Consider the following 17,027-nt stretch of genomic DNA (forward strand, 5'->3'; position numbering starts at 1 on the left):
TATGTACAGTACTTATTTATCCAACACCACCACTGAACCCACTTCCTTTCTCAGAATGAATGTTTGGCTGTGACTTGATGAAGCTGCTGTCATGGCATCATCCACCCATCCATCCATTATCTATACCCGCTTATTCCTTAACCAGGGTCACAGGGAGCTGCTGGAGCCTATCCCAGCTCTCTTTCGGTTGGAAGGCAGGGGTACACCCTGGACAGGTCACCAGTCCATCACAGGGCCACATAGAGACAAACAACCTCACACACTCACACTCACTCCTATGGGCAATTTAGAGTCACCAGTCAACCTGACATACATGTTTTTGGACTGTGGGAGGAAACCAGAGTACCTGGAGAAAACCCACACAAGCACGGCAAACTCATGACTATAGTAAGCTAATGTTGATGTCATTACTCTGGGGGTTTACATATGTGTTTTTTCAGCCTACACTTATGTAATCTAATGTTTAAATGATGTGGGATATTCATTATGGACAAGCACTGGATCTCAGTAGACTTATATTTGGGTTTTTCCAACTCTCCCTGCTCTACCAACTGCTGATTACCTGGATCAGGTGTGTTCAGCCAATCAGAAGCTGGATTGGTGGATTAGAAAAGAAGCAGGGCAGGACCAAGGTTAGCCATGCCTTATTGTAAGACACTAATATACCAAAAACGATTTTTTAAGCTGTCTGATTCCATTGATGGAGTATTCTTAACAGAAGTATTGGTAAATATACAATTTCTGTGCTTGGATGTGCAAATGGTGGTTAGCCGGCTTGTTAATATATATCCATTTCATACTTTTCTAGTAATTGCTACATAATGCAGGTAATTCCAAATGTAATTCCCACTTCTCAATGCCATTGTAATCTTGTTGAAAACTGACTTAAGTGGTCTCATAACCCGCCGGTGGGTGGCAGCACGGTCGAGAGGAAGCAGTATTCCAATGGTCTCATATTTCACACGAAGAAGAACAAACCCTCCACAGGCCAGCCGCAGCTACATAGCAGATAACGTAAACATTGGTACATCTCTAGGAAGACTGGGCCATTTTAGCGGTTTAGCTTTTGTTTTTCTTATTGGTTGATCGCTTCAAGATGCGGTAGCTTAGCTGCATATATACGCTAAGCCATGATTTTTTTTGGATATCGGATTTACTAAAGCCTTGACGTTGACCTGCTAGCGGATGGTAAGACATAGCTTTAGCTCATAGGAATAGGTAGCTAACTAATTTGCTAAGCTAACATCATCCATTGCAAAGATTTTCAATACGCGATAAATCAAATATAATCCTACTTTGTTTACACTGCCAGGACCTTATGCCTCTCGCTAAACGTCATCAATATGTCCATATGTTGTGTTTAGCAGTGGATCATGGGATCATTTGGTGCCGTTTCCCATTGTGTTGACAGAACCTGAATCAAAATGCAAAATGCAACAGCTTCCCATTTCTTTGCTTGTCCTTAACATAGGAAGCTGGTAGGATCATACATAAGGGGTTATAATTGTTAGGCCCTTCTGTTACTACCACTGCTGTTACCACATGTAGATTGTTCAGTAAGCAGCAGTTGAACTAAACAAAATTTTAATTCTTGTGTGCGTTTTGCCTCAGTGTTTTGTAGTTTCCTAGATGCCCAGTGGTGGGCCTCTGTAAAAAGACCTAACTGTAACACGACGGCCTGGCGAGGGTCAATTATGAATGCAGGACAGACATGTACAAAATAGGCCTCCAACCTTAAATCCTTTGTAGCATAAACAAAACAAACATTAAATTGCTAGATTTATAAATGAAGTTTTGCATCATCCTTTAAAGTAAGGCCTGATATACCTTATTTCTTTTGTAGTACAAAAACAGTTAAAAACACTAGGACTGCCACTGAAATGTAATTAATCCCATATACAGCACTATGCAAAAGTTCTGTCTTTTAGATGTTTTGACTCTTATTCATCAGGCATCATGGAGGTTTCTGATTGGACCCACATTTTTTTTGGCAGCAATATGACAACTTAACAACTTGATTGGTAAAGATTTACAGTATGCTGCTCTCCTGATGGAGGAAGTTCTCATTAGAGCACTAAATAGATATTCATCTGGTGCTGAAAATAGTCCTTGTCACAGAGAGACTCTTACTGCAAAAAACTACAATGAATGGTTGTTTAGGAAACTATTAAGCCTTTAGGCTTGGGGCTGATATCTACAGACACAACACATTGGTTACTTATCCTTGCAAATATTAACCATGTTTCATAAACTCTCACTTCATAATATCATAGGATATATCAGTATGGTATATGGTAAATGTATCCTTAACCTGGATTATTGTCGACTCTCTGCTTAGCCCATGATTCAGTTGGAGAAACCGGTGCTGACTGGTACTATGCCGGTGGTATGGCCCACCATCCTTGACCTGGGCAGGGATGAGTGTAAAAGAATTCTCCGAAAACTGGGTAAGGTCCTGCAAACCAAAATAAATGATGGAGGATCTAAGATTAACACATAAGGTGTTATGTAACTTAGTTGTTACAACAATCTTAACCTTAACCTGGCTCTTCTATTGGAGGAATGAGATGCTGCAGTGCTGCTTGGTATTTGATGTTTTTGTTTTTGTTTTTGTTTATGTCTGTCAGAGCTGGAGGCTTATGCTGGAGTTATTAGTGCCCTGCGAGCCCAAGGAGACCTCACAAAGGACAAGAAAGATCTGCTGGGAGAGCTGACTAAAATCCTTGGGTAATTGTTCCTTGCATATTCTAAAAGAAAGACTCTGTTCCATTCTGCACACAGTTCACTTTATTTGAAAATGTGTTGTTCTGTTGTGTCCACCCACCGCCCCATCCTCCCAGTATCTCAACAGAGCGCCATCGTGCAGAAGTCCGCAGGGCTGTCAATGATGAACGCCTCACGACCATTGCATATCAGTAAGTGTCACGCACCCTCTTTCCACTGTTCCCGATTCATTACTAGCAACAAGGAGCACATACAGCACTGACATTAATGTTAGCCTCATCAGTTCAGAAATTAGATTTTATTTATATGGTGTTTCTGTCTGACTATTCAAACCAGCAATAAAAACACCACATTATTGAGGGACAGCATGAATTTCTCTTCATAAATCTTAAGTTGAAAGCCAAAGTTACAGTTAAAAAACACTGAATAAGATTCATCTTGTTCATAAATTTGCTTGTTTAACCATTTTTGGATTAGGCCAATTGTAAAACTGTGTCAAGTCTCTCTGCTGTATCAAATGTGAGGTTGTTTAGTATATGCTCACCACTGGGCTGGTAAATGTAGTTTTAGAAAACCATGTGAACAAGGCACTGAACTTTCTTTCCAGCATGTCAGGCCCAAACAGCTCATCCGAATGGTCCATTGAAGGACGACGGCTTGTTCCCTTGATGCCGAGGCTGGTCCCTCAGACAGCTTTTACTGTGACTGCTAATGCTGTGGCTAGTGCCACAGCCAATCAGAATGCCTCCCTCCTGTTGCCAGCTGAAACAGGAAACAAAGAAGGTAAGTCAGAATCACTGTGTATTCAACTAGGGTTGTGTAGAAACTGATTGGATATTTGATATGATTGATTTCCTCCTTGCAGTAGTTGTATGCTACTCCTACACAAGCACTACCTGCACCTCCACGAGCGCTACAGCCACCAGTGGCACTATAGGAGCAACAGTGAAATCACCACGACCACCCAGCCCGTCATCCAATGTGGTGGTGCTGCCCAGCGGGAGCACTGTCTATGTAAAAAGTGAGTATAAGTTTCAAAACAGCCTGAATATTCTCGCATTTATCTGGATATATTGGACACTAGTCATTCCTGTCTCAAGAACATTATGTTTTCAAGACACAAAACCTAACTAGAGTCTTGATGGAAGCTTGACTCAGGCTTGCCACAGGAGAAATGACTCAGAAATTTTCCCACCTTGCAGACTCTACACTGGCTGGGATTTAAATTTTATAAATTTAGTGTTCTCTTGGGGTCTGTTATTTTTAACAAAATCATAAAATTTGCTGTCAGTGCCTGCATGCATATTGAAATAGCAGGTATGAAGAGGTGAAAAATTGAGAAATAGTGTGACAATAAAGATGTAATGAAGGTTACTGTAAATAATAAGTCTAGAGTTTTTCATTCGCAGACCTGATGAGAACTTGTAAATCAGGATTTTAAGTGCCCTCCATTTTTCCATGCAGGTGTAAGTTGTTCCGATGAAGACGAGAAACCTCGCAAGCGAAGACGGACCAATTCATCTAGCTCATCACCAGTGATGCTGAAGGAGGTTTCCAAGGTGTCCCCCGCAGTATCCAAAAACATCACAGTGCCAGTCAGTGGCAGCCCCAAGATGAGCAACATCATGCAAAGCATCGCTAATTCACTGCCTCCCCACCTGTCCCCTGTCAAGATCACCTTCACCAAGCCCACCATTCAGACCACCAGCACCACCACACAGAAAGTGAGTGACACTTAACTATACATACTTATTTGATGCATCTCTCTACACACTACTTGAGTTTTAAACATCTCATCTTTGATCAGGTCATCATTGTGACAACTTCTCCCAGCCCCAACTTTGTGCCCAACATCTTGTCAAAGTCTCATGCCCACAACAACGCAGCTGTGTCCAAGCTGGGCTCTACCTCTGTACTGACCACGCCTACCCAGAAACAGACAGTGGTATTCCCTGCCAGCTCAAGCCCTTCTACCAACCCAAACTCCATCGCAGTGACCACAGTTGTCTCCTCTACTCCTTCAGTGGTCATGTCGACTGTCACACCATGTATGTCCTTCTTTTGTACCAACATAAGTACCGGGTAACAGGTTTCCAAAAATGCCATATATAGAGCATTAAATGTCCTTTTCATATGTGGAAATAACAGTAATAATCTGCAGCCCGTGTTACCGGTGTGTTTCCCAAAATTGAAACAGTGTATAGTTTTTGTTTTTTTTCCCATTTTGGCCACTTGGTGGCAGAAGACATTTTTTTCCCCCTATTCTCTTACTGCAGCCTTAAAGCTGCATTAATTGCTTTTTTATGCCAGTTGGGGGCAGTGGAGCAAGCTGTAAACACAAATTACAGCTAAGGAAGTTGTTTTTGTGAATTTGTTGGCAAACATTTTCCTATTTACACATGCAGCAGGCATAGAACAACTTTATGAGTATTATGTTATGAGTATTCAATCATACATTTAGCAACAACTCTTAAGAAAATCTCACCATTACTTTTTACAGGTGCTGCTTCAACTGGAGTGAAGGTTGCTTCAGCCAGACTTCCTTCACCAAAGACCCTGGTAGGATCACCCACTCAGATCATAGCCCAGTTCCCTAAACAGCAGTCACCTAAACAGCTCCAGCAGAGCTCGACTTTAGGAGCCCCCAGTGTTGGTCAGACCCAGAGCACCACTTCGTCACCTGGAACCAAACCCACTATTCAGATCAAACAAGAGTCTGGTAAGCCTGCTGTACATAACAATATTGATATATGCAAAGTATGTGTATATATATATATATATATATATATGTGAGTAATATAGCTAGAACATTAAGATCTCAATGTATAGAAAACATGTAAAATGTTCTAACATTATTTCTTCAAGAACTAAGTTATTGTAGAATAATAATATAGTCCAATTAAATCATTTAATTCGACTATGTTGCAGTGTTTGCAATGAATAATATGTTGGTTGTGCGTGTGCATGTAGGAGTGAAGATAATTACTCAGCAGGTTCAACCCAGCAAAATCCTACCCAAGCCTTCATCAGTGGCGTTGTCCAGCAGCAGCTCCTCTCCCATCATGGTCGTCAGTAGCAACGGAGCCATCATGACTACCAAACTGGTCACTCAGCCCACAGGTGGGTGATGTACAATGCATGACAGCTTATACCCTGTAAAATCAATTCAAATCCAGTCAAAGATATATTAGTGTCTTAAAGTGTGTGATATCACCCAGTGTTATATAATCCTTTTCCTTCCTGTCCAGTTTTGTTACATTGTTAATAATTTGATGCTAATCAGAAAATAAGTAAAAAGAAAAAAAAAATCAGACCGAGCATTCAATGGCAACATTCTATACTTGATTTAATCCTCGATGTTATGTTTACATTTGAGATGGTACTCAAAGTACAAAGGTTCGATTCCCTGGCTTAGATATTAACAGTACTGTTATATTTTTGTATGCAGCTACCCAGGCCAATTATACAAGACCCACTGTGAGCCCCAACATTGGTGCCAGAATATCGGCTTCCAGTGGTGGGACCACCTACGTCAAGACCACCAGTGGCAGCATCATCACTGTTGTGCCTAAACCTCTAGCAACTCTGGGTGGGAAAATCATTAGCAGCAGCATTGTATCTGGTGAGCCATCAATGTTGTGTAGCAGGTCTGCCTGCATGACTATCTCAGATAGAAGAAACTGGCATTATTGTGATTTTACACACTTAGTGTAGTTTTTGTTTTGATGAAGTATTGTCTTCTCTTTGCCACAGGCACGACGACTAAGATAACGACCATCCCCATGACCTCCAAGCCAAATGTCATTGTGGTTCAGAAAACTACAGGAAAAGGAACGACCATCCAAGGGCTGCCTGGCAAGAATGTGGTCACCACGCTTTTAAATGCTGGGGTGAGTAACACCAAACCACAATATGAATGTTTTTTTTTAAAGCATTGTGATTGAAATGATTCACTGACTGTCAACAATTGGTTCAAAACAAGCATGATATCAGATTGGAGTTTTTTGATCTGCAAAAATTTGGTAAAAGCTTTGTCATGTTCAGTTTTTTATATCCAGTGTCTAGATGTCCCTTTGTGTAGAGTATTTATGAAAAACAAAGTGATTTGAAACTCAAGTAACATTTTAAGTATTTTTTCAAGCAAAAATGGCACTTATTCACTGGATCCAACTATTTCTTTTGTGAATATTATATTTTTCTTTTACTTTATCTACTACATGAAACAGAATACTTTGGGTTTCTAACTGTTTTCTGGACAAAGCACGAAACTGGGAAAACCACCACCTTGCGATACGTATAAATTTGCTGACTTTTGGCGGAACAAATGATAGAGATAATAAGCAGTAGATGAATCAATAGTGAAAATGATGCATTTGTGTTTTAAAGAAACAGTTCAACATTTTTGATATGTTAATTATCTTTTTTGCTCTTTTTTTTAAATTTTTTTTAAGAGAGTTGAATAACAGATTGATGCAACTCTTTTCTTATGTGCAACTGTTTGCTTGATTTTCTGTAGTAAGCTCTTTGCTTACTGTGTCTCAGGGTGAGAAGAGCCTGCAGGCTGTTCAGGGGACCAAACCAGCAATCATCACTGCCTCCAGACCTATTACAAAGATGATTGTTACCCAGCCCAAAGGCATAAGCTCAGGCTCCCAGTCCACCGCCACCAAGATCATCCCAACCAAGATTGTCTACGGCCAGCAGGGCAAGACACAGGTAATCTGTGTTCCCTTTTAGCTAATCTGTTTCTCTGCTTTATTTTTGATTTTTTTTTTTTTTTTTTAAGTTTTGTAAAAATCATCATTAGATTCTGTTCAACCACAGGCCCATGAGGTTGTCATGTGGGTATTCACAAACATGAAGTGGATATTTATATGACCTACTAACTGACATATGTTGAAGTCAGTACAGAAAGATAAGTCAAAGGTTTCTTTCTCTGATACTAAAAACAAATAGCTAATTTTAGTGTTCTCAAGAACAGGGCTTGTTATGCATTCAGTCATTAATCTGATGACAGCTTCACTTGATGTTTTCCCGAGAAGTGAGAGCTTGTAATTAAATGCATTAGTTTAGACAGAAGAGAGAAATCCCCTGTAAGCTGCTAAATGCATACAGAGGCTTTAACAATGACCTTTCTTCTTCCTCCCTTTACTTCCCTCATAAACTGAGTGAAAACTCTTTAACTAAAGGGGTTTCATGAGCCAGGCAGACTCACAACAATGCTGTGGACTTCTTTCTGTTTGCGAGATTAGACAGTTTTAGACTAATGTCTGAGTTTTGGGATATGATCATGTTTCTGGCCAATTGTATTAAACATGCATTAGCTAATTATTTCTTGCTAGTTGGAAGCAGAGCAACAAGGTTTAATAAACCAGCACTGGTATATTATCACCTGACCAGTTCAGTACTGAGCAACCAATTGTCCTCAGGACACTTACCCACAGGGCTTCAACATACTTGGCGGGTAGACTATTCCAGGTAGGACTCTCTGTGGGGGCCATACCATGTGTTACAGGACTGCTTGTTCTTGTTGCCTCTAAAAAATACAGTAGATGACATATTAATAGAAAAGTCTTAGTAAGGTGTTGTTTTCATAGTAACTACTTCTTCAGTTAAAAGTACTGCAGTACCTATCATAGAAGCTCTATGCTTCCAGTACTCTTCACTGGAACTGGTTACTGAATTATGCAATATGTACCAAGCTTTTTTTTTTCCCCTTAGTTTCTAATTGTAAAACTGAGATGGCTTTTATACTTTAACATAGAGAAAAGAGAATATGGACTGATTACTGGAGTATCATCACATGAGAGGGATACTCCAAAAAATCTTATCTGATTTCACTTACTGTATTTTACCATCTCTATTTTTTGAACAGTGTTGCCACTTGCCAGGAGGAGTGAAGGGCCTGTAAAATGAAACAAGCAGGGGACTTTTAAAAGTAAATGAGGAGGGACTGATTCTGTAAAAAATGATTAGATTTCTCACAGATACCACAAATTAACTTTGAAAGTATACAGTATCTACTGATCAAGTGACTGAAAAGCGATGATCAACTACCCCAGCCGTCCCCAATATCTCTTTGGGTAAATTCCATCTAGCTAGTTTCCAGGTGTTTTTTGCTCCTATTTTACCATCATAGATTTGAAGCAGTGAAGGATGAAAGCAAACACCAACCGTCAACCAAATGACTGTTCCCATTAGAAAGGCCAGAATGACTGTATTGTCAGAGAAAGAATAGTTTGTCATGCCAGCAAGAGTCTGCTACAATAACTGTCCGTTCACAAATGATATATCACAGTTTAGTTTAATAGGCTTCTAAAAATAAGCCATAGTTTCAACGTCAAATTCATCACCCTAGTCTAAATTTAATCTAGACATGGTTTCTGTTTTGACAAAGCAAAATTGAGGTTGGTGAGTCAGAGTAAATATACACAGCATATTGTATTTACCACCCACGGTCATCATGTGGGTTGTACAGTTTCAGTGAAACTATAAACTAGATCTGCCAACTGTACCAACAATCTGAAAATCATCTCACCTTGAAGTCATTGTGGGTATTAGTGTTTTTTTGGTATCGGTTTTTTAAGCTCCAGTGACCAAAAATCTTTTTTGCAGAACTTCTTTCTGTAACTGATATTAAGTTCACATAGAGTTATTTACATCTAAGAGCTACATAATCTGACCAGGTCAACAGATGGAAATATGACTCAGTGACATTTGAGGATAAGAAGATAAAATCATCAGCCAGTATCATATAAACTATGTCATCTGCTTTACATCTGTCATTTTCAACCAGGCTACCCTAGGCATTTTGTAGATTCCACAGTGTACATTAAAAGATAAATAAAAAGAGATTGACATTGTGTGTGAACTAGTTAGCAAACAAGCAGAGAAGTTAAATAAATCCCTATAAGTAATTTACAGAACCGTGCATGTTTTTTTTGTTTTTTTTTTCTTCGTCTCCTTCCAGGTTCTCATCAAGCCTAAGCCAGTTTTCCAGACAGCAGTACTGAGTGAACAGACCAGGCAACTGGTCACTGAGACACTGCAGCAGGTGACCCGCTCTGCAGACATAGGTCAGGTTCAAACCTCAGGCCCAGAAGGGTCCACAAAAGAAGAAGTCACCAGCTTCACCGAGACCACCAGTTTAGCTGGTGAGGCATCCCATGGCAGCACTCAAGGTATACATACTGCTCTAATCCTGTTCTCAGCATGAATAGATAGATTAGTGTGGCTACTTAACTCATGTATATAAACTGCACTGAATTTAATGTGAAATGACTTTTTGAGGTTCCACAGAAATGTCAAATTGTCATACATGGTTTCCATCATTCCTCAGAACCGCAGCCTGTAGTGCATGTGCTGTCCTCCAGAGAGCAGGATTGGACTGAGCAGGAAGTAGCTGTGGAGTCCAGCCCCACTATTATCTATCAGGAGGTGTCTGGCGGGGAATCCCAGTCTGCCACATCTACCATCAAAGCCCTGCTGGAGTTGCAACAGACAACAGGTGAGCCTTTATGTCACGGAAAGGCTGCATACGTGAAACAAAACGGTAGGGGTGGGTGGAAAGATGAAAGTGTGAGGGGGAATTATCACCTGTACAAAAGCAAAGTTACAAGGTCAAGCAAAATATTGTGACTTCAAACCAATCCATTAGGCTCCAGATCTGTGAGCACACCAAATGGATAGTCTTTTCTGTAGTTTGCTTTAAGGGTTTTTGCAAAGCAGATTGTTTTTTGGATGAAAACCTACTATCTACCTGGTATTCATGGCCTTCCAGGAACAGATGAAGGCCAAAAAAACTATCACCACACAGTAATGCTATTTTTGCCTGAGGCTTTGCTTTCACGCTACAAACCTGTAGAACTGGGTTGATGAGATCATTTTGTTCTGATTAAAAAGGGTCATACATAAAAAGTGCAGTACAAAAGATCTTCTGATGTTTTCCTACCTTTTGTAAAGTCCCAAAAGAAATAATAATGTAGTTGATGAAACTTCAGTTCAGCTGGTGAATAAAAGATGTTACTACTGGCCTAAAATGGTACATTAATGGTGAATTTGGCTGTTTTCCCTGCAAATAGTTAAGGAGAAAGGAGAGTCTAAACCAAGGCAACACACTATCGACCTGAGCCAGATGGCTGTGCCTATCCAGCTGGCCCAGGAGAAGAAACCCAGCCCAGAGTCCCCGAGACCCTCCACCTCAGAGGCTGAACCCAGCATTGAACATGTCACAGCAAGTACGCCTCTCCAGTTTGTCACATGACCTACTGTATGAAATATATAAATGACTCTTCCAACACTGTGCACTTGCTTTTTGGGTGGGCAGCTAACATTTTCATGTGAAGCAAATAAAATTCTAACTAAGATGTCAAATTTGTTATGTTGAAGTGGTTCTTCATATGATTCTTTGATAGAAGAAAAGTTATATGTATGTGTGTTAGGTATCTATGTGGGTTTAGCCTGCCATACATATACTATGATCACCTGACAGCAAGGCTGTGATTCCCCTGCCAGGTAAAATCAGCAGAGTGAGAGTGTCCTCAGGGGATGATGATGTGGTCATGTCCTCCAGTCAGCAGCTGGGAAAGCCTTACAAAAGCAGCAGTCAGGTTACTGTAGTAACCAAACCGGCTGCTACCACCTCTGCAGTTGCAGCTTCACACACCAGCCATATGGTGAGGACACTTGAGCCTGATACTCTTGTATAGAGACTAAAAATGTCAAATACATTTCCTATTTTATAAATAACAGTTTTAGGACAGATACATTTAGCAGGTGTTTAGATATGGGTGTTTGGTTTACTGCCCCAGTATAAAGGTCAATGAAAGTTTGTTTGTGTGATCATGACCTTGAAAAATGCATTTAAAAATACTGTGAGCACCACAAACCACCTTAGGTAATCCACAGATCACGTAGTCAACAGTTTTTATAGTAACTACGTCTCCAGTTAAGAGTACTGCAGTACTTATCGTAGGCTGCCAGCGTCCTTCATTAAAACTGGTTTTTGAATTGTGTAATATCTACAGACTTCTCTCTGTAGCTCTTTTTCAATTTTTGATATAATTAATATAATATATAATCATTTTAAAAAGAGTACAATATTACGAAATGCCTGCCAAGATAAGTTTTCTAAAAATACGCATAGTTGTCCTCATACTAAATATATATATATATAACTTCTTACCCTTCTCTGATAGCTAACTTCTCACAATGTGTTTGAATGTGGCTATTCAGGACAAGTATAAAACTACAAACTACTTCTTTTCTAACCGAATTCTGATTCCAAATTTTACTTATTTACAACTACTTATTTTTCATCTTAGTGCCATGAAGTTCTTGTTCTGTTGTAGTATTGTGTTCCTGCCTCTTCAGAGCCCATGTGAGCTCCATGGGTCGTCATCCTCATCTGGATAATATTTCTCTTCTTTGACTGTTTCAGCCCTCTGATGGCCGTGGTAAAACGGAGACTGTGTTAGAGGTGGGAGAGCTGGAAGGTGACACCCTGGACCCACAGACAGGCTTGTTTTACCGTTCAACCCAACCGGCTTCGGATCCTGTGAAGCAAACCACTGAGTCTGCTGCTCAGCCACCACCTTCGAACCAGGCTGAGGATGAGCAGACCCGTCTTAACTCTGCCTCCACCCAGCCTCCCCCACCACCACCACAACTGCAAAGCAAACCTCAGATCAGCCAGCCTTCCTCTTCCTCTCCTATCCTCCCCTCCACTCCTCCTTTGACTAAGAAACTCCCTAAACTACGAGAACAGAGTCAACCCAAACCACAGACCTTAAGCCAGAGCCCTAAAGACAGACCCTTAACCACACCAGTTCAGCCCGGGGCAAAAGTCACAACCCTAGGGACACCAACAAAGCCCCTGGTGACACCACAACTTCCGAAGCTCCAGCAAGCACCTACGTCCCACCACCGGCCCCTGCACATGCCCATGTCCCACCCTCCTCCACTGCAAGCACACCACCCTGTCAGCACTGAAAAGACTGCATGCAGCCAGGTGAGTGGTATTACACCTAATCCTGTATAGTACTGCCAGGATTAGGAACAGCTTGGGACATTCATTGCTTCTATTTTAGCACAGGTAAGATTTGTAGAAGTCTGACCTTCAGGTCCCTTATTTAAATTTTAGGAAATTCCCTGACGTAGTCTATAGTCTCACCTGTGCTTCTCATTTGAATGTCTCTTGTTTGAGGCATCTGACATAATAGTACATTTGAGGGTGCTGGGAATTCCCTGCATTACTGTTAAATACAAAAAATTATTTGCTTTTAAAATGGCAGAATGCTGTTAAGTAAAAAGACAGATTTCTAGCTGACTTTACTGCTCTGTAACATACAAACATAAAACACTTTTTTGTTCTACACCATAGCTTGTTGAACGAGCCACCAAACATTAACATTAGCCATTAGATAATTAGCCATTCAACCTGATATTAAACAGCAACTTACTTTTGATTCATTTATCTCCCAATGTGGACATTACATTTTAGTACCACTGCTAACAATGTACTTTCTGCTTGGGGCTTGTACAGAGCTTTACTTGTCTTTCCTTTTCCATTACGAGTTCCGCTCCTAATCTTGAAATTCACACACTGACCTGCACATCCAATCACAGAGCAAAAAGATTATTTCTGATATTCACCCATATTAAAATTTCCCTCCCCTTTAACTGCAAAATAGATTACAAAAAACACTGACATTACTTTTGACTGCAAAAAAAGATGACATGGATTTTTCTAATTTTCCTTTTTCTACATTTAAAATATCTTCTCCACAGCAGCCAATCATCACACAGAACTCCACCGTCACCAAAATTACCTTCGGAAGCTCCCACCACCCATCGCCAGTCTTCAGCAGTGGCGAGGCTACTGCCAAGTTGGTCCCAGAGTCCAGCTGTGGACCCTCAGGAGACAAGCCCTCAGTGTCGGACATCTTGAAGATTTCCATGATGGAGGCGGAGATTGATCCAAGCACGGAGCCTATGGTGGTAGATTCCTCCAGTGACTGTGGCCCTCTGGGTAAAGCCCTGGAGGTCCAGGCCGTGTCTGGCACACTGGACTCTGGCCAATTTATCAGCAGCTCTGGCACGTCCATGCATCATTCCCACACAAAGCCTCAACAGTTCAGCTGCATGCAGGGCCTCACTGCACAGAGGAGCAAAGAAGACTTGGAGGTCATTGAGGTAAGATGTTTAGTACAAAATTATGTGGGTAATAAATCCCAAAAAGGTTCAGTGCATTTTAAATAACACTGACATTTTAACTGTGTATTATGCTACATTGATTAAATGCAACTACAAACAAAGCAGTTGTCACAAACAATGTCCAATGTTTCATTAGCCAACATCTGCTACATAACTATTAAAAATCCCTACACTGTAGACCAATTAAACCACAAAACATGCATTTTGAGATTTTTCCTTTAATCCAACTCTCCAAATATGTGTTTAATATGTACTGTCATGTATTTAGTTGTTGACCTTTATAATGATAAAAATATTTCACCTACACATGTACTAACTACTACTAATTGGACTGACTGAAAAACTAATGTGGCTGACAAATGCAGGTGATTCCTCAGTACTCCATCCTGCCAGACTCCAGTCAGTCCAATGTGGTGGTGGAGCCAAGCGGCTTCCTGGAAATTACCAACTACACCAGCCAGCAGCTGGAAGAGGATAGCCCCATGGAGCAAGAAGTGGACAGCAGCAACGACGAGGCCACAGCAGCCAGTCCCCCCGAACAGCCATAGTCACATCACTCTAGATACACTGATGGGAGCTGAACGGACTAGCAGGCTAATGATTTGTTTAAAGTCTTGGACCCAGTGGACAAAGACTTGCTTGTTGTTTTATATAGTGCAAAACTGTTTTCCGTTGTGTAAAAAATTTGTTTGTTCATAATAAGCCTAGTATTCATTCCTCCCCACAACTAATGGCACATGTGAGTTTACTGCCAGTGAAGCACGCTGAAAATGTGGGAGCGAGGTGAAAGGATTAGTTTGAGTCCAGTCGCAGACAGTTGGACAGATGCCTCTCCAAATATACTTGATTGTTTCAATATGTTGACATTGTTACTTGCAGGACTTTGCAAGACATTTACATTTTCGTGGAACTGATGATTAGGAATTTTTGGCACCGTGCCTTGTGCCACTGTACATCAATTCATAAACAATTTTTTGTCAGTCTGCATTTATATTGATGGTTGTCCAGGGCATTTCAAGTTTTGCAGTAATTCCAATCACATACATTTGGCTCGTGTTGCTAATGGAGGTCTCCTTTTGATGACTGGAAAGTTTTTTTCGTCACTTAAACTGTGTTGTCTTTATAACAAAATCTTCAGTGCTTATGGGATTTTAGTTTTCAGAGAAGAAACAAAGCTGGAGCGGATTGAATTGCTGTTAAATTGCTGGAACATAAAGCAGAACCCAAAAAGAGTCCTGGAGGAAGAATAGAGTCCAACATGTGTGTTACTGGTCAATGTAACTGTAATATATATATAAAAGCATTTGCATAGTGTGTTTAAACTATGCATTTCTTTTATACTTTTTCAGACCAGATGACTTAATCACTTAATCCACACAATAAATCAGATGAGTACATTTCAGTTTATATAGTTTTGTTTCACAAAATAGCTTTTGAATGTAGAAAGTCAAAATGAAGAAGTAAATTTGTGCTGAATTTCATCATCTGAAGCACTCAAGAAGTTAATGTATTTTTAAAGCATACTCAAGCAATTTAGTACTGCACTTCCATACAGTAGGGACAACTTTTTTTTTTTATTTTAATATGTACAGATCATTCATTTATCCACAGTTGATTTCTCTAGTCTGGTTTTACTTCAGTATTGTCATGACTGCAGTGAGCTTCTTAGATTCATGTATTTAAATGATATGAGGCAAGAGTCTATATTTTGTTATTTTCAACAAATCCCATGAAAAAATGTTAGCTCATCTCTTGATATTTTATGACTTCCCTATGCTGTCTGACATACAGCACCAAGAGTATTTGTATCTCCTGTAGACATACATCTTTATAAACACCTCACAAATATATACTTTCGGTTTTCAGTGTGGCTGGACATTGTAGTTTTTAGTAAACATTACTCAAACAAGAGTAAATGGTGCATTTATTGGGGAAAGCTTTCCCATTTTGTGCTTTAGTGAGTCTTTTTCAGCAGCACGATGGTGCATGTGGTATTCAGTAAGAATAAGCGTGTGTGTGTGTTGCACTTAATTGTAGAATAGCACAATGCACAATACAGATTAGCTGTTATTTAGAGATATATTTTTACATGAACATACAAAGAAGTACTAAAGTCCTTGTTCAATTCTACCTTTCTACTGCATAACTTTTACGTGTGATTATATAAGACAGTGACACTTTCACATACGTCTGTGCTATCTCTCTGTCAAAACCTGACTTTTCCAATTACATTACTGCGCAAATTTTTAAACTACAGCATCTTCATATACATCAGGCACTTACAGGGTCATACAGAGTGCTATGAGCCATATTTGGCCATGTAAGTTTATTGTATACGTGCTTACACTTGGTCTGAAATCAACTGGGGCAGCCAAAACATTTCTGGAATTTATGGTCGGTCCTACTGGCAAACGTATTTATTGCATTATTATGAGTCAAGCCTTGTCTTTATTGGACACTGTACTGTGGTGTTGGAGGTTTTTATGTTGGCTATGCACACTTGTAAAAGTCTTGCGCATTCTAAGGTACAGTCTAGTTCCATACTGTGCTTTTCCCTCCTTATGTTTAAAGTTACCCACTGGGCTCTTGTGGGCTCAGATCCAGCATGCAGTTTGATCGGTTGGCCTCAATCTAAGACATGACATGTGGTTCTGTTTAAGAGCATACTGATTTACTGTCTTTCCACCCTGCACCCCCTGCTTGGAAAATGATGAAGGTCCCAAAGGACTACACAGTGTGCCCTGCTCTGCTTACTCACCTGACTGAGAAACAGCTTCTAAGATGAGTGAAACATATTAAATCCTCACTGAATTTGAAAGACATTTACACTGACATTCATTGTCCCCAGAGGATGAATCCTAATCATGTGATGTTTTATCTAATGCCAAGGTTTGTTCCAGGTTATTGTTATATTTGATTTATTGTAAGTACAAGTTTGTGACTTTAAAATACTGTTCATGTTGACATCCAAGTCATCATGTTTTGGAAAGCATTAACATATTCAGCTTGGCACTTCACAGTACAGAAGTGCATATAAGTTGGATACATCAGAGCTTCAGAACTATTTGAGTTATAATTTAGATGAGTGT

General features: G+C 40.1%; 1 protein-coding gene across 4 annotated transcripts; it reads left to right on the plus strand.

Annotated features, from left to right (window-relative positions):
• Positions 1-980: 980 nt before the first annotated feature.
• emsy (EMSY transcriptional repressor, BRCA2 interacting) lies at positions 981-15,849 on the plus strand. 4 transcript variants are annotated; one of them, XM_026328626.1, is made up of 20 exons: positions 981-1,188; positions 2,339-2,447; positions 2,628-2,727; positions 2,841-2,915; positions 3,332-3,507; positions 3,590-3,745; positions 4,189-4,448; positions 4,532-4,772; positions 5,225-5,443; positions 5,695-5,844; positions 6,173-6,346; positions 6,478-6,614; positions 7,267-7,440; positions 9,695-9,905; positions 10,064-10,231; positions 10,806-10,961; positions 11,239-11,399; positions 12,164-12,733; positions 13,513-13,917; positions 14,304-15,849. In XM_026328626.1, exons 1-20 carry the CDS (start codon positions 1,186-1,188, stop codon positions 14,484-14,486), a joined length of 3,828 nt encoding a protein of 1,275 aa, XP_026184411.1. In that variant the 5' UTR covers positions 981-1,185; the 3' UTR covers positions 14,487-15,849. The 4 variants fall into 4 exon arrangements, with proteins under 4 accessions (XP_026184411.1, XP_026184414.1, XP_026184413.1 ...); XM_026328629.1 differs by having other exon boundaries at positions 14,316-15,849; XM_026328628.1 differs by having other exon boundaries at positions 13,516-13,917.
• Positions 15,850-17,027: the final 1,178 nt, after the last annotated feature.

The sequence above is a fragment of the Mastacembelus armatus genome, chromosome 14 (assembly GCF_900324485.2).
Source record: "Mastacembelus armatus chromosome 14, fMasArm1.2, whole genome shotgun sequence".
NCBI classification, from domain to species: domain Eukaryota; kingdom Metazoa; phylum Chordata; class Actinopteri; order Synbranchiformes; family Mastacembelidae; genus Mastacembelus; species Mastacembelus armatus.